This window comes from Sparus aurata, chromosome 18 (genome assembly GCF_900880675.1).
Source record: "Sparus aurata chromosome 18, fSpaAur1.1, whole genome shotgun sequence".
Classification (NCBI taxonomy): Eukaryota; Metazoa; Chordata; class Actinopteri; order Spariformes; family Sparidae; genus Sparus; species Sparus aurata.
In genome coordinates, this window is record NC_044204.1 from 23,827,761 (window position 1) to 23,853,790 (window position 26,030).

Below are 26,030 nucleotides of genomic sequence, written 5' to 3' on the forward strand. Positions count from 1 at the left end.
TTGTCAGAAGACCATCAACGTGACAACATAAAGGTGTTTCAGACGGGGGGTCTCATAACCATCGGGGGGGGGGGGGGAGTTAAGACAATTCCAATATGTAAAAAATAAAAAATAAAAACTAATATGAAATTATTAAACCATCATCATTGAGTATATTTCAAATCTAATAATACAATTACTGATCTCTTTGTTTTTACTTGTTTTTGCCAGTAAAAGTTAAATATCCCCATTGACCAAAAAGTAAACACCCACCACCCCCCTGTATATGCATGAAATGGTTTGGTCCTGCCTTAGCGCACTTATGAGATTCCTTGCTATTATAGAGAGATACATTGGAAGTGTTTTTATTTTTATTTTTATGACAGCAGGAGTGAGGCATTAATGTGTATTGAAGGAGTGAGGGGTAAATTTGTGGATGAAGGTAGAGGGAGGCAGGTGTATATACTCTTTGGTGGCAATGGGTAGTGGACACGTCAATATAATTTAATCAAACTTTAGACGATCTTCTGGATCGCAGTAAAATCAGAACAGGTACACCCCCCAGAGACAGAGCAGCATTAGATACCCTACAGGAAGAACTGGGTTTGATAGATATCTGGAAACTCATAAATCAGAAAGATCGGGAATACACATTTTATTCTCACTCTCACAGATCTTATTCACAAATAGATGTTTTCCTGGTTGCTGGCTCACTTGTTGATTTGGTAATAGACTGCAATACAGGAGTTATAGCAATATAACCATGCGCCCGTCAAACTACATATAGATTTGCTTGTCTATTACAAGACGAACAATTTGCTACAAAACTTGGTGGGGATATTAAGGTATTTTTAGACATTAACATGTTTGGGATGCACTCAAGGCGTTTATCAGGGGGAAAGTTTAGCTTATAGTTCATGGAAGAAAAAGGACAATAAGAAAAAAGTACAACAATTGGAAAAGGGAATAGGTAAATTAGAGAAACATTTAGCCGAACAATATGATGAAGATAGTTTCAGGAAAATCTGTCAACTAAAGCTTGAGCTACATTAAATATATAATAATAAAGCAGAGTATTAACTATTTAGGCTTAAAACAAATTTTTAGGAGAATGGTGAAAAAACTCGACGATTATTGGCAAGACAACTAAAATGCCTGGATTCAAATAATAATATTACAGCAATTAGAAAAGATGATAAACTAGTTACATCAGCTATCGAAATTAATGAAGTTGTCAAAGATTTTTATGAAGACTTATATACTTCTACATGTTCAGCTGGTGATGAAGACTTGAACTCCTTCTTCCAAAAGGTGGAGCTACCACAACTTTCCTCAGAGGAAAGGGATAGTTTGGATACTCCAATAACAGAAGCTGAAGTCAGAACTGCAATTAAGGGTATGAAAACCGGGAGGTCACCTGGTGTAGATGGCTTCCCGGTGGGGTACTATAAGAATGATGTTCTTTGTCCATTTCTTATAGAGGTTTTCCAGGAAACGTTTCAATATGGTTCACTCCCAGAAAGTTTTAATGAGGCCATTATATCATTAATACCAAAAAAAGATAGGGTTCAACGGACCCAGCTAACTATAGACCCATCAGCCTAATAAATGTTGACTGCAAAATATTATCCAAGATACTAGCAATAAGATTACCTAAAATTATTCACAAAGATCAAGTGGGATTTATAAAACATAGATCATCAGCTGATAACATGAGGAGATTGTTGCACTTAATTTGGATGAATAGAATGAACCGCCACCCTGTTTCAGCCATATCACTCGATGCGCAGAAAGCTTTCAATAGGGTGGAATGGGCTTTCTTATTTGCAACACTCTCAAAATTTGGGTTTGGGGATAGTTTTTGCAGATGGATAAGAGTCTTATACTCAAACCCTAATTTCTCAGTTTTTCAGTATAACCAGGTCAACTAGACAGGGGTGCAGCCTAAGCCCACTATTGTTTACAATTTTCTTAGAACCATTAGCTGCATTGATTAGAGCAGAACCAAGAATTAAAGGAGTCATTGGAGGCGGCAGGGAACACAAAATATTTCTTTATGCTGATGATATTTTGGTACTGTGTCGGGATCCAACTAGTTCTGTGTCAGCTTTACTAGAAATTATTGAAGCATATTCCAAAGTCTCTGTATCAATTGGCATAAATCAGAAGCCATGCCAGTGTCTCAAACATGTTCATGCAGTCAGCTATCTGCCTTTAATTTCAAGTGGGTACCAAAAGGGATAAAATATTTGGGTGTAGAATTAGATCTAGACATACAGGAAATTATGAAAACTAACATGGAAAAAGTATTAGATAAAATCCAAGTCAATCTAGACAACTGGAGTAAACTACGTCTGACGTTATGGGGTAAAGTAAATACAACAAAAATGGTTGTAGCACCACAGATAAAACTGGGATGATACCCACAAGCATTCCTAAACAACAATTGATAAGATATGACAAAATGATAAAACAATTTCTCTGGGATGGGAAAAAACCTCAAATTCGTATGGATAAATTATGTGAGTCAAAGAAGAGAGGGGGTCTGTCATTACCGAACATAAAACATTACAGTGTTGCCTTTGAGATGTCCAAGCTCACAAAACACTGGGATGAAACCGGTGCTGGTCTGGGCTGGGTCCTGTTTGAGCGGGAACTCACGTCCCTCTTTAAACCCATTGAGGTTCTTGCACATATAGTCAAACATGAGAAAAATAAAACGATCAACCCTATTTTAGAACATTGGAAAATGGTTTGGCAAGAGGTACATAAGAGATGTAAAATCTCTCAGTATACTCAAAAATATGCACCCATATGGCATAATCCAAAAATAAAGATAGACAGACAGACTATCTATTGGGTTCAATGGTTAAGAAAAGATATTAGAATATGGGATGATCTATTTGAAAATGGTAATTTTCTTTCATATATCAGATTTAAGGAAAAGTTTCACTTAGAGGGCAACGGCCACTTTTGGAAATATTTACAAATTAGACACTACATTAAAGAGGTTGTTCCCGCTGGTCCAGTTGAGTGTTATTTACAACTACCTAAAATGCATCATAAAGCATCAAAATGGTATGAAATGTGTCCTTGGACAAACAGTAATGGTTGTGGTAATCTCAAGCGGATATGGGAGAAGGATTTGTCTTGCACGTTGGATGAAAAAACATGGGAGGGGATTCTTTCCAACACTGAAAACTACATAAGAGAAGCCAGAGGTAAATGTATTCAGTATAAAAAAATTCATAGATATTATTTCACTCCATCAAGACTTAATAGAATGGGTTTACTTAACAATGATCTATGCTGGAAATGTGGGGAAATAAGTGGCACATTTGTACATGCATTATGGGAATGTTCTAAGATCTTCCCTTTGTGGGAAAATGTAATAGATTATATGGGCAAATGGCTGAATTGTGAACTTCCCAGATCACCAAGACTATGTCTCCTTGGAGACAGAACTATGGTATCACACTTAAACAAACATATTTTTGGAATCTTGAAAACTAGCCTTATCACTTGTGCACGAATAATCTTAAGGTGTTGGAAGGAACCTCAAGCCCCCACGCTGAATATGTGGAGAACTCAGATGATGGAAACTGTTGCATATGAGAAAATGCTGGGGAGATTAAACAGTGAAAATTACATGACAAACGAACAGTGGGACAGTTTTGGCAAATATATATCAAGAGAGAACAGCTAAACCATGTATAGATATTCCTTATTGTCTGGTATGGATATGTATTACATTAAGGCCATACACTCTACCTGAATAATGGACTGCCCCTCGCATCCGAATATATGCTGTTATTTATTGAATCGCCTATTTACCTGCCTATGTCTTGTTTCTTTTGTCTGTTTTTTATTTTTCGTTTTCATTACCTCCATTCTGTGTGGTTTACCTGTTCGTATGTATGGTTGTCTGTTTCATGTTTATAATTATGGAAAATAATAAAAAACTTTTTTTAAAAAAAACAAAAAAAAAGTTTCAAATAAGCAGTGGTTTGAACAAACGTACTTTGCTTAAATTAAAGGGATATTCCGGCCTAAGTTTAATCCATTGTCTTAGACACAGTGACACCGAGTAAGACCCCCCCCCCCCCCGAGAAATCGAGTTTTCCGACCGCAAGCTTATGTAGTTTTAGCAACCTCAGAAAAGACAACACGATAACAATACACTGCAGTCGATTCCTCCACCAAGAAACTGCCATCAAAAAGCCACTCATAGCCACAAATAATGCTCAGAACAGCACCAAACCTCAGCGACAGTACAAATAGGGTCCCAGCACATAGTTTCGAGGCGTTAAACATCTGTCTTCATGATTGGATCTTGCACAGTTACGGTGCTATAACACTGACGCAATGTGTTCACAGAGAGACATATCACCTTAAAGGATTTCTTAGAGGATAGAATTTCCCTCTGTATTGGATAAGTAGTGTGTATAAAGTACTGATATACATTTAACATATATATATGTTATTTGTTGTAAAGTTGTATATTTAAGACGTAATGTTTGGCTTTAACAAAATCCCACAGCATTCCTGGACTTGCCACATGGCACACCAATGAGAACGACTGCATCTTAAAAAGCTTTCAGGTTTTTTGTCATTAGCAAAAATCTATGTTAGCCCATTGAAGAGCAACATTTATATTGGAACACTTTTAGTCCCACAGCTACATAAAATGTGTCGAATTAAAAAGTTCACCATCTCACCATGAGAGACTCCGAGCAGCATCAGCAACAGTCCAATAACGGCCTCCATGTCCCCGCAGTGTTCAGCCTTTGTTGAGCCAGTAAGCTGCTCTTAAACTGAGCTGTCTGAAGGGTCTCAGAAAAAGAGGAAGGAGAAGAAAAAGAAGAAGAAAAAGAAGATGAAGTAATCAGAAATTATTTTCGGATAAGAAGGCGTGAAAATTTGGACAACACAGGGTGTTGTTAAAACAGAGGTGAAAGAGGAAGCTGAGCTAATTCGATTGTAAAAGTCTCAGAAACAACTTGCGAATTGTCCAGTTTAAGATTCCTCCGTTGCAGCCATTTAGTTTAGTTGTCAGACAAATAAACACAGTTACAGCTGAATGCTCAGAAATTGTGTGATGTTACAAAATGTTTCTGTCGTTTAGCTTTACATCCATTTTCACTGGGTGGTCACACCGCTTTAATCATCATAAAGATCTTGTAAACCAAAAATCCTTATAGACTTACTGGATCACTACCTCTGTGAAGGACTTTATCATTGAACCTCTTTGTCAGAAGACCATCATCATGATGACATAAAGGTGTTTCAGTGGGGGGGTGCATTACCATCAGGGGCATGGTATGGGGGGGAAAGTTAGGACAATTCCAAGGGCCCCTGACTGACCCCAAAAAATAGGTTAAAAAGAAAAACTAAAAACTAATATGAAATCATTAAACCATCATCATTGACTATATTTCAAATCTAATAATACAATTACTAATTTCTTTGTTTTTACTTGTTTTTGGCAGTAAAAGTTAAATATCCCCGCTGACCAAAAAGTAAACATCCATATTGACCCACCACCCCCCTGTATATGCATGAAATGGTTTGGTCCTGCCTTAGCGCACTCATCAGTGACAGTGTTTAGTTGCAGTCAGTCAATGCACCAGAACTACAGTGATCACAATGTTGCCTAAATCAAAATCTGGAGGAAAGGAAAGAGAGGAAAAACAAAGGAAAGGGTGTCAATCTGTAACCGAGTTTTTCACCAAGAAAGTTGGGTAGCCTTCAGTCTGTGAGTGGCTTAATGTCCATAGTGAAATAAGCTAGCTAGCTACAGACTAGTGTTAGCCTACATTTCATCAACATTTAATCAGTGCAGGGAAACGTTTAGCAAGATATTCATATTAGATCATTGTCCCTGCTCCTTTTAGCAGACTTACCAACAGATGAGTCAGCAGCAGCCCAGTCTCCCCATAACTGTCCCAGTGAAGAAGGTGAGCAACACTGTGTTCAATGACATGCCAGTTAGCATCATTGCAGGTTGTCTGTGGGGATTTGTCTGTCTCTCTTGCTCTTTTTACCATTACAAAAAAGAAAATGAAATATTTATTAATGACAGAAATTCAAACACATATTATTTTCTCACATAATGATCAATGAGGCAGAGTATTAAAATAAACATGTTGTTAGAACAAATACGTCAAGTGCATCATCATCAGCAGCAACAGCTGTCTGTCAGCCCTCTATGAAATATAAATAGCCTATAATCCATATTTATTTCAGAATGATTTTAATGTATTAAGAACAGTTTTTAAATAAAAAGAGCATATGCATGCTTATATATGATATAGTTCAAATTCAGCTATCACTAAAGTAGAATGTTTGGTCAGTAGTTTGGGACTCTCACCCCTCTGCTTTGCAGTAAGAACAGAGGAGAACATTTCTGGTGCATGCAGACTGTGTGACTCAGTACAACTCTCAGTACAATCAGAGAAATGTTTATATTTTCTGGAAATCAGAAGATTAAATCGCAACGACCATATAGCGTCATATATGTATTTTTTCACCCCAAATCCAAAGCCACCACCTCTGAGTCTACAGTTGTGGAGATAAATTAGACCTGCATGCAGGACTACAAGGTTCTTTTCACAAATATGGGAATGATAGTCAAAAATATCATTAAAATGCAGTTTTATATAAAACAGCATCAATTTTTTTCGCCGGCCTATACAAGGGCCCAATTAGATTTCTTTTCATGGGGCCCAAAATCCCTGGCGGTGCCTCTGATAACCATCCCCAGGATGCTTGTATGCACGGACACTTGTAGGAAGTCTGTTTAGCACCGTGTCTTCTGTCCGGGTCACATACCAACAAGGTGAAAACACAGAGGCATGATGTTACGCTGTCCGTCCAGCATTTACTGACTGACTGAACTCAGCAATATTCTGCCATCAAACTAGAATTTGATGACAACTGTTCAACATTTTGGCTGCTTATTTGTGAATATGACCGAAAGTTAAGTGTGACTATCAGTAAACTGTGAAGTCAGCTTTGTGACCATGTTGTTTTATGTAACTGTTAGTTTGACTGTTAATTGTGGTGTCATTCACTATGTAACAAGGAAGTAGCTTCTTCAACTCAACTGATTAATTCACTTCCTCATTTACAACAGAAATACACACCAAGGTGCAAAAATATGCACCCCCACATTGTGCTGCTGGCTCTCAACCGTTTGTCTGTAATGTTCCTGCTTTGATCTCTGAATCTGAATATGAATGTCGGAATGTTTTCTTCATCTTTCTTTCTCAACTTTAACCTGTCAGAGTTTTGTGACCCTCCACTGGAAATTCTTCATTAAAACACCCTAAAACATTAAAACAGTGCTGATATTGCAAAAAAAAACAAAAAAAACAATCAATATAGAGAATGCCAGACTATTTACTAAAATGGTTCATGATAAAACTGACAACAAAAAGACAGCTTACCTAAACGGACTGACAGGTTTTGAAGACAGAACAAACAAGTAAACAACAAAATTAAAACTGCTTCAATTAAATGCTTTCAAAGATTTTACATTATAATTATTTGTAAACAAAGCAAAGCAAAACAGATCAAAATGTCTAGATATCATACATGTTAAAGATATGCTTTGGGTGCAAAATCACTATTTTTTAAGAATAACTAAGACAAGTACCAAAACAAAAGCAAAATAATTTACCTCCAAAACATAGACAAATATATATCAAGTCAATGACTCAGCTCCACTGATCATAGAGCTAAGGTCACAATACATAACACGTGTTCTCTCAGAGCTTTGCCGGGGATGCAAATGCAATAAACACTCAAAGAATTTGAGAGGAATAAAAAAGGCTGAAGAAGTTTCCTCTCTAAACACTTTTTTCAAATCCTGAAGACACAGAGCCAACAGCTGAGAGGCGACACCGAGATGTTGGATCAGAAAGTTGAAGTTCAGATGCAGAACTTCTCACTTCAACCATCACAACAGAGTTCTCATAGTCCATCTCTTCAGGGACGGCAGAGCCTTCAGCTTTCTTGTAATTCTTCTTCTTCCAAACAAAATAGAAGGCGATCCTGACAAATACAAGAATCATCACATTTGCTCGCGAACCAAGTATGAGCAGGGCGGGATCTGTTCAGATAAAGAGAAACAAAAATCAGATGTTAGTTTTTACTTACTCAAGCACCATGGGTCATCTCTGCTGGAGGAAGCAGCAGTTTGATTAGTGAGTGAAAGGTTTATGACATCATGATCTTACTCTTCTTACCCACAGAGGACGCCTCTGTTTCTGAGACTCCAAGCAGCATCAGCAACAGTCCAGCTGCAACACATCTGAAGATGATGTCAAACTGTACTTTTTCAACATATTCGATCTCACACATGCATAGAATGTGTCAAATTAAATAAAAGTTCATCATCTCACCATGAGAGACTCCGAGCAGCATCAACAACAGTCCAATCACAGCCTCCATGTCTCCTCAGTGTTCAGCCTCTGTTGATCCAGTCAGCAGCTTCCAGACAAACCTCTCTACTTTATTCAACAGCATACATGCAGATCTTAAACTGAGCAGCCTCAAATGTCTTCTCATTGTGATCAACTTTGGATAAGAAGGTGTAACATTCGCCTAAGCAGGGTGTTGTCAAAATAGTACAGTCTGTAGGTGAAAGAGGATGCTGAGTGGTCAGCACTAGAAAAGTTATGAAAACTTAAAGTCTCAGAAACAAAATGTGATCTGCCTGACAAGTTGATTTCTCCTCATATGAAAGTTTTCTTCAGTTGCAGACATCTTATTGTGTTTACACAATAATGAACTCAAGGAAAAAGAAAAACAAGTAAACTTTATTCATGTAATTTTGACATCAGAGCAAAGATGAATGCAGGTTGAATTTACTTGATGTGACATCAATAAACATGTTTGTTATTTTGCTGTAAAGTGAAACGTTTATGAAAAAGAAGGTTTTTTAACTACTCACGTTAGCTGCTGCATCTCCGGCGTGTTGCCATCATGGCAAGCAAAAAGTGTCGATCCCCGATTGCAACCTGACAGGCAGGAGAGTAATCGTGAAGCGCTCCTCGAGCGTGCACGTCAGGTCTTACTCATGGATCGACACTTTTTGCTTGTGAGAAGACATTTCACTGTTCAGACTCAAACATTTAAATCACATGTGTGAATGTGCTCATAAAATGACAGTTTGGTCTTTTAGATGCCAAAACATTTTTAGAATAGACAGACTAAAAAGTCAAACATTTTATCTCCATAAACATCAACTTTTCTCTTCTGAGAAAAATATCATGCATATATGAAACATAAAAGTCAGACAGCTCCACTTGTGATCATAGAACTTGAGTCACAACACATAACCTTTGTTCAATCAGAGCTTCCACAGTGACACAAATGAAGAAAACACTTGGAGACTTTTATAGGAAGGTGTTTGTGAGCTGCTAAGAAGTAAATCTGAGAGGAATAAGAAGAGATTATGATTTGACTGTTATCTATTTTTACATCCATGAAGACTGGTGTCCAATCACAGCAGCCTAGAGGCCACACTGAGATGTTGGTTCAGAAAGTTAAAGTTCAGATGCTGAACTTCTCACTTCAACCATCACAACAGAGTTCTCATGGTCCATCTCTTCAGGGACGGCAGAGCCTTCAGCTTTCTCGTAATTCTCTTTCTTCCACACATAATAGACGGCGATCCCGATTGATACAAGAATCATCACACTTGCTCGCAAACCAAGTATGAGCAGGGTGGGATCTGTCCAGATGAAGAGACACAAAAATTAGATTTTGGTTTTACTTACTCAAGCACCATGGGTCATCTCTACGGAAGAGGGTTAGGGCCACATGTGAATTTTTTTTGTAGTTCTGACTTTAAAGTCAGAATTCTGAGAAAAGAGTCAGAAGTCTAAATTTTTTTTTAGTTCTGACTTTATTCTCAGAATTCTGACTTTTTTTCTCAGAATTCTGACTTTAATCTCAGAATTCTGAGAAAAAAGTCAGAACAAAAAAAAAAAATTCACATGTGGCCCTAATCCTCTTCTGTACATCTCTGCTGGAGGAAGCATCAGTTTGATTAGTGAGTGAAAGGTTTACGACACCATGATGTTACTCTTCTTACCCACAGAAGAAGCCCTTTGTTTCTGAGACTCCAAGCAGCATCAGCAACAGTCCAATCACAGCCTCCATGTCTCCTCAGTGTCCAGCCTCTGTTGATCCAGTCAGCAGTTTCCAGACAAACCTCTCTACTTTATTTAACAGCAAACATGCAGATCTTGAGCTGAGCAGCCTGAAATGTCTTCTCATAGTGATCGACATCGGATAAGAAGGTGTGACAACTCTGCCCATGCAGGGTGTTCTTAAAATAGAACAGTCTGTAGGTGAAAGAGGAAGCTGAGTTAATGTGGTCAGTAATTGGAAAGTTATGAAAACTTAAAGTCTCAGAAACAAAATGTGATCTGCTTGACAAGTTGATTTCACCTCATAGGAAAGTTTTCTTCAGTTGCAGACATATTGTTGTGCCCTTTGAGCTTTACACAATTATAAACTCAATGTAAAAGTAAAACAAGTAAACTTTATTAACGTTATTTTGACATCAGAGCAAAGATGATTGCAGGTTGAATTTACTTGATGTGACATCAATAAGCATGTTTCCGTTGTTTTGCTTTAAATTTTCACCTCAACGTTACAAAGTTTTATTAACTATAAAGAGCTTAAATCTTAGTGTTGAATCAAAAACTTTTAGAAACAGCTATTGTTTTTGTGTTGAACTGCATACATTTCATGAGATTTAATCCACATTAATTCACAAAAAGTAGTTTTAGGCCAACAGGTGATATTTCCATCCTCAGTATGTTTGTTTGCACTTATATGAAAACATGTTTGCAGACAATTCAACACAGTCAAGTCTCAGTATCAGCATCAGGACTGTATTATTTTTTTATGACAGCTAAACCTCAAACACCATCCTCAGACATCACAGTGATGCTTCCCGTGTTAACCACAAGATGGTAAAGGAAACCAGCCAAGTGATCGAATGAGTTCCTCATCTATGTTGGAAACAGTGTGATGTTGATGTCGAGGCTATGATCTAAATGTTATTATAAGTTGATCAACTTGTAAGAAGTGTTGCTTCATGTAATTGTTGTTTTGAGTGATGGTAGATGGGTCATTTACTGTGTAACAAGGAAGTAGATTCTTAAACTCAACTCATTACTTCAGTTCCTCATTTATAACAGAAATACATGTCAAATACAAGATCACTGAAGTATTAAAAGAGTTCTGACGTTGCAATAGCAGCATTAAAATCTCAATATCTAGAGAGGCAGACAGTTTTATTACAGCTGTAGGATTATTTTTATTGATCAAAATATACAAGTAGGCCTTTTTTTTTGCAGTCAATGTCCTCTAAGGAGAGTTGTTTTAGTAAAGCATGTCCGCTCTAACATCTGTTTTGTGATTTTCTGCTGATTTTTACTTCTTCTGAAATGTTGTCATGTTCTCAACAGAGAGTTTTACTGAATACAGTGATCCATAAACAACAGTAACCTCTGTGAACCAGTAGAGGGAAACCTCACACCTGATACTGATGATGAGTCTGGTGTAAGCATCATTAAAGGAACAGTTCATGATCATACAGGAGGCTTACATAAACTGACTGATGTCACATGACTGACTGACAGGTTTTGAATACAGAACAAACAAAAGCAACTAAATTAAAGCTTGATTAAAATAAACTTGACATTATTTACATTATTACTCAAAGAGAAATTAACATATATTTGTAATTATGATCTGATGAGAAAAATACAAAATCATTATTCACATAATTAAATATTTTCTGACTTGAACATTTAAATCACATGTGTGAATGTGCTCATAAAATGTGAGTTTGATCTTTTGGATGCCAAATCAACATTTTTAAAATAGACAGACTCAAACGTCCAAACAATTTATCTTCATAAACATCAATTTTCTCTCTGAAGAAAAATATCAAGCATATATGAAACATAAACGTCAGACAGCTCCACTTGTGATCATAGAACCTGAATCACAACACATAACCTTTGTTCAATCAGAGCTTCCACAGTGACAAAAATTAAGAAAACATTTGGAGACTTATTATAGGAAGGTGTTTGTGAGCTGCTAAGAAGTGAAATTGAGAGGAATGAGAAGAGATCATGATTTGACTCTAATCTATTTTAACATCCATGAAGACTCGTGTCCAATCACAGCAGCTGAGAGGCGACACTGAGATGTTGGTTCAGAAAGTTAAAGTTCAGATGCAGAACTTCTCATTTCAACCATCAGAACAGAGTTCTCATAGTCCATCTCTTCAGGGACGGCAGAGCCTTCAGCTTTCTCATATTTCTTCTTCTTCCAAACAAAATAGACGGTGATCAAGACTAATATAAGAACCATCACAGCTGTTCGCAGACCACAGATGGGCAACGACTGATCTGTTCAGACACAGAGACACAAAAATCAAGGGTGGATTTTGACTTTACCACTATGGGTCATCTCTGCTGGAGGAAGCAACAGTTTGATTAGTGAGTGGAGAGTTTCATGGACATCATGATGTTACTCTTCTTACCCAGTGTATACGTCTATGTTACTGTGATCGTGGTTAAGCTGTTGTTGGATCAGTACACTGGGTTTGGCTGGTTACAAGCACTCTCTGTGATAATTGCATCCCATTGGATAAGCTGCAGTCAGTGAATCTGAAGCCTACAGAAAATAAATAAATCAATAACCGATGTCAGCTAATCTTCAGCGTCATAATCATCAAACTGTTTTCCACTCATCTTCTCACTCACCACAGGTTGACATCCGACTGACGTGGTTGCTGACTGAGCAGACCAGTTGTCCTGAGACGTCTTGTCTCAGAGTGATGGTGTTACTGTCTTTATTTCCAGAGAGGAGCTGAGCGTCTGTCAGTGTGTGTCCATCCAGAGTCCAGCTGTACTGAGGACTGTCCCCTCCATCAGAGGAGCAGGACACCCTCATCTCTCCCTGGGACAGACACTCAGAGACCAGCAGGACAGAGGACACAGGAGCTGAAGGAAACACACTCACATCACTTTAGATATTAACTCAATCTTGGTCATTCTGTACAGTTTCTAATATGGAACAGACAGAGATAAAAACATAAGTATATAGTAAATATTATGTAGTTTAGCAATAAAATAAGACATGTGTGTTTCTCAATGTTACTAAGTTCATCAGTAGTAAAAAAAAAAAAAAAAGAAATTAAATAAAAAACATATTTACCCTCTATAGTCAACTGTAGAATCTGAGGATCTAACAGTCGTCCTCTTGAATCAAAGCTTTTCAGAGTATATTCACCACCATCAGTCCTGCTCAGGTCATTGATCCTAAATGTTCCATCACTGGGAGTAAATGAGGATCTGCCTTCTAACCGATTAGTTATTATCCTATTCGTCCTCCCACTGAGTATCACGGCTTTGTTTTTGTAAAACTGATATCTGTGTATTCCTGAGGCGCTGTCCATCAGCCGGAGGACTACGGTTCCTCCCAAAGCTCCATAACACTGAGCTCCATTTATTCTGCCATCACAGTAGGTTTCCACACCTGGACATTTTGAAACAGAATATGGAGTAAAATTAACAATTTTCACCATTCAAGTGATTATAAACCATTCTACTATAATAGCATCCATTGTCATTTTCAGCAATCTAGAACTGTTAAAAAATAACAAAGTTTAACATTTGTATGATAATATTAGTTTATCAAATTGAAATTGTAATTTCGTTTTTATCTCTTCAGACCAAACTATAAATATGAACAGTATGCATATGTTACTGTCTTTATTTCCAAAGAGGAGCTGAGCGTCTATCAGCGTCTGTCACATGACTTAGGTTTATAACACAATCTTGGTCATTCTGTACAGTTTCTGATACAGAACAGACACAGATACAGATATATGAAGAATATATAATATTGTTGTTCAGTCAAAGCGTTTATGTTGATCAATGTTACTCATTTCCTCATTCAGCAAAAATACGTATTTACCTTGAATGTTCAGCTGTAGAATCTGAGGATCTAACAGTCGTCCTCTTGAATCAAAGCTTCTTAGAGTATATTCACCACCATCAGTCCTGCTCAGGTTATTGATCCTAAATGTTCCATCACTGGGAGTAAATGAGGATCTGGTTTCTAACAAATTAGTTGTTATCATATTCTTTCTCCCACTGAGTATTTCTGTCTTGTTTTTGAACCATTGGTATTTGTGTATTCCTGAGGCGCTGTCCATCAGCCGGAGGACCACAGTTCCTCCCAAAGCTCCATAACACTGAGCTCCATTTATTCTGCCATCACAGCAGGTTTCCACACCTGGACATTTTGAAACAGAAGTTAAATGAAGTTAACAATTATGATCCTATAACTTCCAAAACATAAATAACGATGAGACACAGTCAGAACTCCGTGCTGACTGACAGGCGCTCCATTTATTCTTTCCTATGTTTGTTTTCATATATGTTTGTTTCACTTTGTTAAGTGTCCTTGGGTACCCTGAATCCATTATTATTATTATTATTATTATCATTATTATTATTATTATTATTAGAACTACAAAAACAGTGAGGCTGCTGCAGCTCTCTGTCACAGGCCTGTGACCAGTGGTGGAATGTAACTAAATACATTTACTAAAGTACTCTTATAAAGTACGGTTTTGAGGTACCTTATCTCTTCAGACCAAACTATGAATATATATTTATCAAATATATGTTCATGAACATGGTAAGTTGAGTCACTAGAGTACAAATCTTTCAGTAAAACATTGTTTTTAAGCCACTTTCAGTCACTTTAAATTGTGTAAAAACATTTTAAACTGTGTGCAAATGTTCTTCAAACCTTGTATTTCTTTCGTATCTGTTATTTGCATTTTAGTTTCAGGAAAAAAAATGTAACAACAGCTTGATTTTCCCGTCATACACGAATAGTTCTCTTAATAACACCAGATAAATCTTGTTGTTTCACTATTACAGATACTTGGCAGTTGATAAAAGATCACTGCTAATAAAAACATATTTAATCATATTTATTTCATTTATATATAACGTGCCGGTCAGTGTTTGAGCTGCAACACATCTGACGATGATGTCAAACTGTACTTTTTCAACATATTCGATCTCACACATGCATAAAATGTGTCAAGTTAAATAAAAGTTCCAAATCTCACCATGAAAGACCCCGAGCAGCATCAGCAACAGTCCAATCACAGCCTCCATGTCTCCTCAGTGTTCAGCCTCTGTTGATCCAGTCAGCAGCTTCCAGACAAACCTCTCTACTTTAATCAACAGCAAACAAGCAGATCTTAAACTGAGCAGTCTGAAATGTCTTCACTCAGTGATCAACTTCAGAGAAGAGGGTGTGAAACTCCTGAACATGGAGGGTGTTGTTAAAATAGTACAGTCTGGTGGTGAAAGAGGAAGCTGAGTTAATGTGGTCAGCACAAAGTTATGAAATCTAAAAGTCTCAGAAACAAAATGTCATCTGCATGACATTCGATTTCTCCTCATGAAAGTGTTCTTCGGTTGCAGACATCTTGTTGTGTCCTTTGAGCTTTGCACAATAATGAACTAATTAAAAGATGAGTGCAGGTTGAATTTACTTGATGTAACATGTTTCTGTGTTTTTGCTTCAAATGTTCACTTTGAGGTTACAAAGTTTTGATGACTTTAAAAATCTTAGACATGTGCTGGATCAAAAACTCTGTACTGTGAAATAACTGTGTTATTTTAGTGTTTCACTGCATCAATATTAACATAACCACACTGTGCTGTTTGCCCACAGTGGTCTGGAGCTTTTTCTCTGTAATGTTCTGGGTTTGAAGCTCACGTGTATAATTCCTCACGTCACCTTCCTTTCTCTGTCCTCTCATTAGAGTCTGTCGCACTCCACTGACTCTTCAATGAAGCTTGACGCCTGTAAATATAGAAATTGTTCTGACATTACACTTGCAGCAGCAAACAGTAAATGTTTAGAGAGGCAGACTGTTTTATTAAGGATTAAGACATTAGCAGCTCTATAAATATCAGCATCCTCCATGACTGCCTGACTGCTATCAAGGATTGGACGTCTCTCAACTTCCTTCGATTAAACCCAGAGAAAACCGAAGTTCTCTTCATTGGTCCTAATAAACTCATTCCTGAACTGAATCCCTTGATAGACCCTCTAGCTGCTATCTCAAACCCTCCTCCAGAAACCTGGATGTAATCTTTGACCACAATTTGCGCTTTGACTCCCACATAAACAAACTTGTACAATCATGCTTTGTCCAACTACGGAAGCCCTAAACGGCCATGCATTCATATATTTTATTTCCTCCGTTTTCCCGAGATAACGGGATAATTTTCTTGAGATCTCGTGATAACGAAACTTTGTTTTCCCGTGATAACGAGTTAATTTCCTCCGTTTTCTCGAGAAAATTATCTCGTTATCACAGGAAAACGGAGGAAATAAAATGTATGAATGCATGGCCGTTTAGGGCTTCCATATCCAACTCCAGAACATCTCAAAAATCAAAGCGATGCTTACAACCAGCCATCTTGAACTTCTAATCCACACCCTGATTTTCTCTCGCATCGACTATTGTAATGCTCTCTTCACCTGTCTTAACCATGCAGCCCTGTCTCGCCTGCAGCTCGTACAAAACGCTGCAGCCAGACTAATAACCAAAACCAATTGCAGATGCCATATCACACCAATTCTTGCATCCCTTCATTGGCACCCAGTAAAATATAGAATAGACTACAAGACACTATTCCTCACATACAAGGCCCTTCATGGTCTTGCCCCTCCCTACATTGCTGAACTCTGAATCACTATGTCTTCAAAAAACTTGCGGGGGGACGCATTCTCTGCAAATGCGCAAAGGATGCGCATCGCTGCCGTGAGGCGCGCGTAGAGCACCAAGTCAGCCCGAGGCAGGAGAGGAAAAAAAAGAGACGAGGCAGTTGGATGAAGGTGGAGAGATGGCCTCCAAACGGCAATATGAATCGGGAGCAAGCAAAAGAAAGAAAAAGTCAAAACAAGAGGAGGCTCGTGCTTCACTTGAAGGTGTGTATGTTCTCGAAATAAAAAAGAAAAAGTTTGTGGCATGAACACCCCAGCCTGCTAATCACGAGACAGAAGAGAGGATAATTCTGTCTAGATGTGGACTGGAGATTACATTTTCCTGCGGCCCTGATTATCATTTATTGAATGTCTTGTTAACTGCATATACATTCACCTCTGTTGAAAAGGGAGTCGTTAATTGACCAGTTGATGGTCATATGTTAGCTCAGGTTTATAGCCTATCGATCTATGCTATCAATAGAAGTTTTGGGCTATGTTTATGGAGGTAAAATGTCGCCATCTCTTGGTGAATTTAATTCATAACAGTCATATAAGATTAGATAACATAAAATAAATTAAGATAAGCCTTTATTTGACCCACAATTGAGACATTTAAAGTGTTGCAGCAGCAAACAGCAGTGTAGGAATATAGAACCTAAGTACAAAATGTAAATTTAAATATATATAGATATTTGAATATAGAAATATCAAATCAAATCATAATGAATATTATTATTAGTTGTCGTCGTATTTGCATCAATTGCATTTTAATCTTTGTGAGGCTAGTATTTACATTAATTTCATTGTGTAATTTACCATTAAGACCTAAACAAATCTTAATAATCTGCTTGTGTGATGGATTTCTTGTCATAACAGGGTCAATGCTGAAGTTTGTCACGGTTTTGACACAGAGCCAGCGCCCATTACGTCACAAGGGCCATCAAGCACCATGCTAACAGCTACAAATGCAGCAGCACGCACCCAGCATATCACCAGGGCCATCAAACATCATCTCTTCAGCTACAGATGCTACTATCACTACTCAAAGTGCACAACCAGTTGATCCTGCTCTGGGGCCAGCACACCTATCAGCCGTCGATCAGGGCTCTTCACAAATCAAATCAAATCAAATCAAATCAGTCTTATTTATATAGCCCAAAATCACAATCACATTGCCTCAGTGGGCTTTACAATCTGTACAGTGAACAACATCCTCTGTCCTTAGACCCTCGATTCGAGTGAGGAAAAACTTCACATGTTGATGGGAAAAAAAAAACCTTTTAACAGGGTAAAAAAAAACAAAGGAAGAAACCTCAGGAAGAGCCACAGAGGAGGGATCCCTCTTCCAGGACGGACAGACATGCAATAGATGTTGCGTGTACAGAAAAGAGCAACAATTCACAGTTTACAAGGTACATCAACAGAAGATCTGATACAAGTTATGCAACGTTAGTGGAACCAGGAGACGACCGAGCAGGATGAGGCATCACCAAGTGGAGCCCGAGCCAGATGAACTCCTGTCCACCATGTTGACCTGGAAGAGGGCAGGCCACACAAGATAATTAGTAATAGACAGAGAGAGGCAACAAGATTTACAGAAATAAAGATATGAGGAGATAGTGAGGCAGAGGAGAGCAATGATCCAGCAGAGCCCGGGGTGTGACGATCCAGATCAGTCAGTATTTCAAGGCAGCAGGAGCCCGGAAATGGTAGATGGTCCCAGGGGGCCGTGGTCCATCAGAAGGGAGCCTGAAAGAAAGAGGGGAGGAGGAGAAAGAGAAGGAGGAGAGAGAAGAGGAGGGGAGGAGAAAGCTATAGAGAGTGACACAGCTTGCAGCTTGTGGGAACAGAAAACAAAAACAAAGGTTAGAGAAATGCAGTATTTATCAGAAAAAAACAGATTGTTTCTCGTCGGCAGCACAGTGTAACTCTAGTAGTATAGGAACTCATTGAGACTGACACCGACACCGATAAAGCTGACTGAAAACACAAATGTACACTGTATCCAAATCTATGGTTTGCCTTCCGCATTGCAGTTACTCTCCCTGCTACGGTTGCCTCTGCTGAGCGAAGCTTCTCAAAACTGAAGCTCATCAAAACATACCTCCGCTTAACAATGGCGGAAGAACGCTTGAGTGGCCTGACTATCATAAGCATCAACTCAGAAGTGGCACAGTAGCTGTCATATGATGACCTCATTGATGACTTTGCATCCAGAAAATGCAGACGTGTGCATCTGTAAAAGGCTTGTTCCATTGTTGAAATAGGCTGTTCATTTGATTTGTTCCTACTACCTCAAAATAAAATTCTGCGTAGGACCCCGATTTGTAGCTTTTTCCAGGTATGTAGGGAGGGGTCTAACTGACAACTGGAAATGTGGGCAGAGAGTGCAGAGAGGGTGTAGAGTTATTTGAACGTATTTGGTAGGTTAATGATTAAAGGTTTTGTTTAGCTATAAATATTCATGTTCAGTAAGAAATGGTTGTTCAGAAATTCACAGTTCCAGTTACAGAGTGCTCAGAGCGTCGTCTGTATGGAGGATGTTTTGACCATAATTTAAAATGAAAGTCTGAAAAAAGCCAGTTTAAAATTTTAATTTATTAAGTGAAATCTTAAGTTACATTTAAAATACAAAAGCTTGAATGCTAATGCTCAAACTGAAAACTTAAGTTGTAAAGATTCAATTGAAAACTGGAACAAAAATAAAATGAGGAAAAAATCAAATAGGTAACTCAAATTGGGAATCCTTAAATGGAAATACCTAAAAAGAAAAAAAAAAAAAGATATGCATTTCAAGTCTGTCATGAATGTAATCAAAGGGGAAGTAATCAGCAAATCATTAAGGAGTAAACACGAACATTCAGCTCTTGGTTTCAACAAACAGAATATCCTCTCTACCTCATTGTGCAATTCCCTGAACTTGCCGAGCATTTATTTGTTTTGAAAAACAACCTGTGAATGTAAAAATATCTGTGCTGATCATCTTTACAGATGTTTTTGAGAAGATCATAGAGAAAGGGGACACGATAATATTTGAATGTTGACCGTCATAGTGCAAAATGAAGAGGTCATATGCTTCCTTAAAAGGTGAGAGAGTTTCTGTAGCTCAGTAAAACGAAGAAAGGAGAAGGAGAAGAAAAAGAAGAAGATTAAGCCTTCAGCGATCAGTTTCGGATAAGAAGGTGTGAAAACTCTGACCAAGCAGTGTGTTCTCAGTTTTTTTACAGTTTGGAGCCGAAAGAGGAAGCAGAGTTAATGTGGTCAGTACTTGCAAAGTTATCAACTGTAAAAGTCTCAGAAACAACTTACGAATTGTCCAGTTTAAGCTTCTTATATAAATATGCTCCTCAGTTGCAGCCATGTTTTTAGTTCCATACAAATATACACATTCACTGAGCTTTGCACAACATCAAACCAACTAAAATGGTGAAACAAGATGAATTCATGTAGAATGCTCAGAAATTGTGTGACAATTCCTTCATCAGGATGCTTGTATGCATGGACACTTTCTGTTTAGCACCGTGTCTTCTGTCCGAGTCACATACCAACAAATTTAGTGAAAACAAAGAGGCATGATGTTACGCTGTCCCTCCAGCATTTACTGACTGACTGAACACAGCAATATTCTGCCATCAAACTAGGATTTGATGACAACTGTTCAACATCTTGGCTGCTAATTTGTAAACATGAGTGAATTGTTATGAGTTAAGTGTGATTATCAGTAAACTGTGAAGTTGAACTTCGTGTTAAAAGCTTTGTGACCAGGGCTGTAAACTAACTTTTTGGCTCACCTGCCAAGGGGACCGGTAGATGAAAGAATCTACCGGCCAAGTAAATTTTTTACCGGCCAAATAATAAATTGCCTCTTTTTGTTGCATATACATCTGTTTCAGTACTTTTCATGGAGATAACAGTATGCTTAGAAAAGAGGCCAAAGTACTATTTAGAAATGCATTTTAATATTATTGATTATATTTCATAATATTGCTTTTCTTTGGCATGTGTCCGGCAGATGGAGTAAAACATGACACCCGTCGAGTCGTCGTACTGAAGCCATTCCCTGTCAGTCTTCCACTTCTCACTGAACTTCCTCACTTTTGCTTTTTTCGTCGATGTTTCGCCTTCTTTGTCACCTTCCTTTCCACCTATCTCCTCTGTGTTTTTCCTCTTTGGTTCAGTCACACCGGGAATGTGCCGCCAAATTGCTGCGCTTGAATCACAAGCCCTTTTCTAGATAGAAAAGGCGGCACAATTGCTCCAAGGTAAGGGCGGCAATTTGCCGGCCTGTCTTTCTAAAACGGAGGCGTAATATTCCTCCTTTTACAAAACCCGCCTCTGAGGTAGGCGTAAACATGTGACGTGACGTGAAGCTCGACGTTGGGCTGTGAACAGTGACAATGAATTTGTCTTCAAAATAAGAGCTTTACATTGCACCCTATCGGAGTTTAGAACTGGGTTCTTAGCGGTGGGCTTTTAATTTGAAAGTAGCGACCATTCCTAATAGCTTTCGCTACAACAACAAGCTAACACAACCAAACAGCTACAGAGACCGAGGAGACGCTAGCATCTCCTGGATCTCAGCGGTTGTCCAGTTGCTCATCTTAATGTCCGCGGATGAAGTGATGGACTGGTTTAAAACTCCTCGGTTGTGGGTCGCACAACAGTGCAGGTCACTGACCCCTCCGCCCATCTCACCCATGGCCGGCACATTTCCGGAAATAAGTGTACCCTCCGAGGCGGAAAATCGGCGGACCAAAACAGACCCCCAATTTGCCGGCCTCTGTCTAAAACCGCGGACCGAGACGCTAAATGGACGGGAAAATTGGCGGCTTGGTGCTCTGTCTAAAAACGGCTACTGACTGGTTTTGAATACAGAACAAACAAAAGCAACTAAATTAAAGCTTAATTAAAATACATTTGACATTATTTACATTATTACTCAAAGAGGGATATTTGTAGTTATGAATAGGTTAAGAAAAATCATTATTCACATAATTAAACATGGTCAGATCACGTGTGAATATGCTCATAAAATGACAGTTTGGTCTTTTAGATGCCAAATCAACATTTTTAGAATATACAGCTAAAAAGTCAAAACTGTTTATCTCCAAAACATTTACTCGTGTCCAATCACAGCAGCTGAGAGGCGACACTGAGATGTTGGTTCAGAAAGTTAAAGTTCAGATGCAGAACTTCTCATTTCAACCATCACAACAGAGTTCTCATAGTTCATCTCTTCAGGGACGGCAGAGCCTTCAGCTATCTCGTATTTCTTCTTCTTCCAAACAAAATAGACGGCGATCCCAACTAATATAAGAATCACCACAGCTGTTCGCAGACCACAGATGAGCAGCGACTGATCTGTTAAGATAAAGAAACACAATAATCAGGAGTGGATTTTGACTTTAGCACCATGGGTCATCTCTGCTGGAGGAAGCATCAGTTTGATTAGAGAGTGGAGAGTTTCATGGACATCATGATGTTACTCTTCCTACCCACAGTGGACGCCTTTGTTTCTGTGATCGTGGTCGGGGCTGTATTTGGATCATTACACTGGGTTTGGCTGGTTACAAGCACTCTCTGTGATAAGTGCATCCCATTGGATAAGCTGCAGTCAGTAATTCTGAAGCCTACAGAAAAGAAATAGATCGATAACTGATGTCAGCTAAACTTCAGCGTCATAATCATTAAACTATTTTCCACTCATCTTCTCACTCACCACAGGTTGACATCTGACTGACGTGGTTGCTGACTGAGCAGACCAGTTGTCCTGAGACGTCTTGTCTCAGAGTGATGGTGTTACTGTCTTTCTTTCCAGAGAGGAGCTGAGCGTCTGTCAGTGTGTGTCCATCCAGAGTCCAGCTGTACTGAGGACTGTCCCCTCCATCAGAGGAGCAGGACACCCTCATCTCTCCCTGGGACAGACACTCAGAGACCAGCAGAACAGAGGACACAGGAGCTGAAGGAAACACACTCACATCACTTTAGATATTCACACAAGCTTGGTTATTCTCTACAGTTTATGATAGAAAACAGACACAGCTACAAATATATGAAGAATATGAAAGATATGTTCAGTCAAAGCATTTATGTTGATCAATGTTACTCTTTTTCTCAATAAGCAAAAAAAGCAATTTACCTTCAATGTTCAGCTGAAGAATCTCACGATCTAACATTCGTCCGGTTCTACTCTCATAGATTTCCAGAGTATATTCACCACCATCAGTCCTGCTCAGGTTACTGATCCTAAATGTTCCATCACTGGGAGTAAATGAGGATCTGTTTTCTAATAGATTAGTTAGCAACTCATCATTTCTCCCACGGAGTATTACTGTTTTGTTTTTAACCCATCTGTATATGTGTATTCCTGAGGCGCTGTCCATCAGCCGGAGGACCACAGTTCCTCCCAAAGCTCCATAACACTGAGTTCCATTTATTCTGCCATCACAGTAGGTTTCCACACCTGGACATTTTGAAACAGAAGTTGAAACAAAGTTAACAATTTTGATCCTTTAACCTCCAAAAAATAAATAACAATGAGACAGTCAGAACTACAGAAACAGTGAAGCTGCTGCAGCTCTCTGTCACAGGCCTGTGACCAGTGGTGGAATGTAACTAATTACATTTACTAAAGTACTCTGATAAAGTACAGTTTTGAGGTACAACATTCATTTTACAGATATAATAAGTTGTCACTTTTTGAGATAAACATTTTACATAAACACAAAATACAATTTATAATGTATTGACACTGATGAAACCAACCAACAGACTGTGATGACAATTAGATAAACTCAAACATTAAAATGCTCCTCAGATGATAATGCATCAGTAATCATAATAACATACAATACAAACAATATATATCAAACATGATGATATATATGAAATAACACTTGTACATTTTATGATAATTTAGTAAATTACCCTTCCTACTAAATTAGGAACTACTATATATGTTATATGTTTTTGACGATCTATAACCTTCATGCATCAATGAACTTGAATTTCCCAATTTAATGTATTTTGTATCAAACAGAAAACTGTCTTTTTGCTGTATTTCCTCAGAAAAAACTATGAATATATATGTATCAAATATATGTTCATAAGCATTTTAAGTTGAGTCGCTAAAGTACACATTTTTCAGTTAAACATTGTTTTTAAGAGTCTTACAGTTGCTTTAAATCAAATCAATCAATTTCAATCAAAGATCAAAGCAGATAAAAACATATTTAAACATATTAATTTCAGTGATGTGCAACTCATGGGTCAGTGTTTGATCTGCAACACATCTGAAGATGAGGTCAAACTGTACTTTTCGAGCATATTCGATCTGACAACTGCAAAAAATTTGTCAAATCAAAAAGTTTTTTTAAAAATGTATGCAGTAGAGTCTTGAAAAAAATACATAACTGTAAGAAGAACCTTTATATGTTGAAGGAATTGTAGTTCTGGTGTATTGACATGATGCCACTGTGATTCAGATTCAGATTCAGCATTAGCCTTATAACTCAGTCAATCCTTTCTACATACGGCATTTGAGTGTGAATAAAATGAAGCAGCTTTCATCAGGAACGTCATATCAAAAAGTTCAACATCTCACCATGAGACGCTCCGAGCAGCATCAGCAACAGTCCAATCACAGCCTCCATGTCTCCTCAGTGTTCAGCCTCTGTTGATCCAGTCAGCAGCTTCCAGACAAACCTCTCTACCTTATTTAACAGCAGACATGCAGATCTTAAACTGAGCAGCCTCAAATGTCTTCTCATAGTTATCTACTTTGAATAAGATGGTGTGACAATGCTGACCAAGCAGGGTGAGTTAAAATAGTAGAGTGTGGAAGTGAAAGAGGAAGCTTAGTTAATGTGTTCAATAATGACAGAGTTATGAACAGTAAAAGTCTCAGAAACAACATGTCATCTGCTTGACAAATGTATTTCTTCTCATATGAAACATCTGGTTGTGTCCCTGGAGCTTTACACAATAATGAACTCACTGAAAAATAAACATGTTTCTGTTATTTTGTTTTAAATGTCCTCTTTGTGGGGCGCTGTTTAGCTCAGTTGGTAGAGCAGGCGTCCCATGTACAGAGGCTTTGTCCTCGCTGCAGCGGACCTGGGTTTGACTCCCAGTCTGGGTCCCTTTGCAGTGTGTCATTCATTCCCCCTCTCTCTCACCTGTTTCCTGTCACCTCTTCAGCTAAACTATCAATGAAGCCACAAAAGGCCAAAAAAAAAACGTACTTTGACATTACAAAGATTTAATAAGTATAAAGATCTTAGACATATGTGTTGGATCAAAAACTCTATTATTTTGGTGTTACACTGCATGAATTTAATGAGATTGAATCCACCTTAATTCACAAAATGGTATAAACCATTTCTGACATCATGATGTAGTTTTAGGCCGACAGATGATCTTTCCATCCTCAGGATGTTTGTTTTCACTTCTATGAAAACATGTTTGCAGACAATTCAACACAGTGAAGTCTCAGTATCATCATCAGGACTGTATTAATCTTTTATAACAGCCAAACCTAAAACACCATCCTCAGACATCACAGTGATGCTTCCTGTGTTAATCACAAGATGGTAAAGGAAACCAGTCAATTAATCGTATGAGTTCCTCATCTGTGGTGGAAACAGTGGGATGTTGATGTCGAGGCTATGATCCAAAATTTAACATAAGTTGATCAACTTGTAAGAAGTGTTACTTTATGTAATTGTAGCTTTGAGTGATAGTTGATGGGTCATTTACTGTGTAACAAGGAAGTAGATTCTTCAACACAACTCATTACTTCAGTTCCTCATTTATAACAGAAATACATGTTAAATATGGACGCTGACACTGTGCTGTTGGCCCACAGTAGTCCAAAGCTATTTCTCTGTAATGTAGCTGGTTCCTGTGTTTAGATGTTTCCCTGCTCAAACTCACCTGATTCAGATGAATGGTTCATTATCGGTCTTCAGCACAGTTTGATGAAGGTATCAAAAGAGTTTTGACATTGAACTAGCAGCAATAAATGCTCAATATCTAGAGAGGCAGACAGTTTTATTGCAGCTGTAGGATTAGTACTATTGATCAAAATATACAAGTAGGCTTATTTTACAGACAATATCCACTGAGGAGAGTTGTTTTAGTAAAGCCTGTTTACTCTAACAGCTCTTTATGATTTTCTACTGATTTTTACTTCTTCTGAAATGTTGTCA

The 26,030-nt window shown here is 38.1% G+C and overlaps 2 protein-coding genes across 6 annotated transcripts in view; both read right to left on the reverse strand.

Moving 5' to 3' along the window:
* LOC115568764 (uncharacterized) overlaps positions 1–15,350 on the reverse strand; it is a 30,040-nt gene extending 14,690 nt beyond the window's left edge. For 2 of the 4 annotated variants that reach the window (XM_030396340.1, XM_030396338.1), the window contains exons 1-5: positions 15,164–15,350; positions 13,993–14,313; positions 13,231–13,557; positions 12,795–13,016; positions 3,814–3,817 (exon numbers count right to left, since the gene is read on the reverse strand). In XM_030396340.1, the coding sequence (XP_030252200.1) occupies positions 3,814–3,817; positions 12,795–13,016; positions 13,231–13,557; positions 13,993–14,313; positions 15,164–15,212 (923 nt within the window). In that variant the 5' untranslated portion in view covers positions 15,213–15,350. The remainder of the gene's footprint in view (positions 1–3,813; positions 3,818–12,794; positions 13,017–13,230; positions 13,558–13,992; positions 14,314–15,163) is intronic. The other 2 variants (XM_030396339.1, XM_030396342.1) reach the window with 2 other exon arrangements.
* Positions 1–26,030, reverse strand: part of LOC115568775 (uncharacterized) — a 54,799-nt gene that overhangs the window by 3,365 nt on the left and 25,404 nt on the right. Inside the window, exons 1-2 of one of the 2 annotated variants that reach the window (XM_030396358.1) lie at positions 5,883–5,982; positions 4,698–4,802 (exon numbers count right to left, since the gene is read on the reverse strand). The gene's annotated coding sequence lies outside the window, so the exon portion shown is untranslated. Of the gene's footprint in view, positions 1–4,697; positions 4,803–5,882; positions 5,983–26,030 lie in introns of those variants that run through there. The other variant, XM_030396359.1, reaches the window with a different exon arrangement.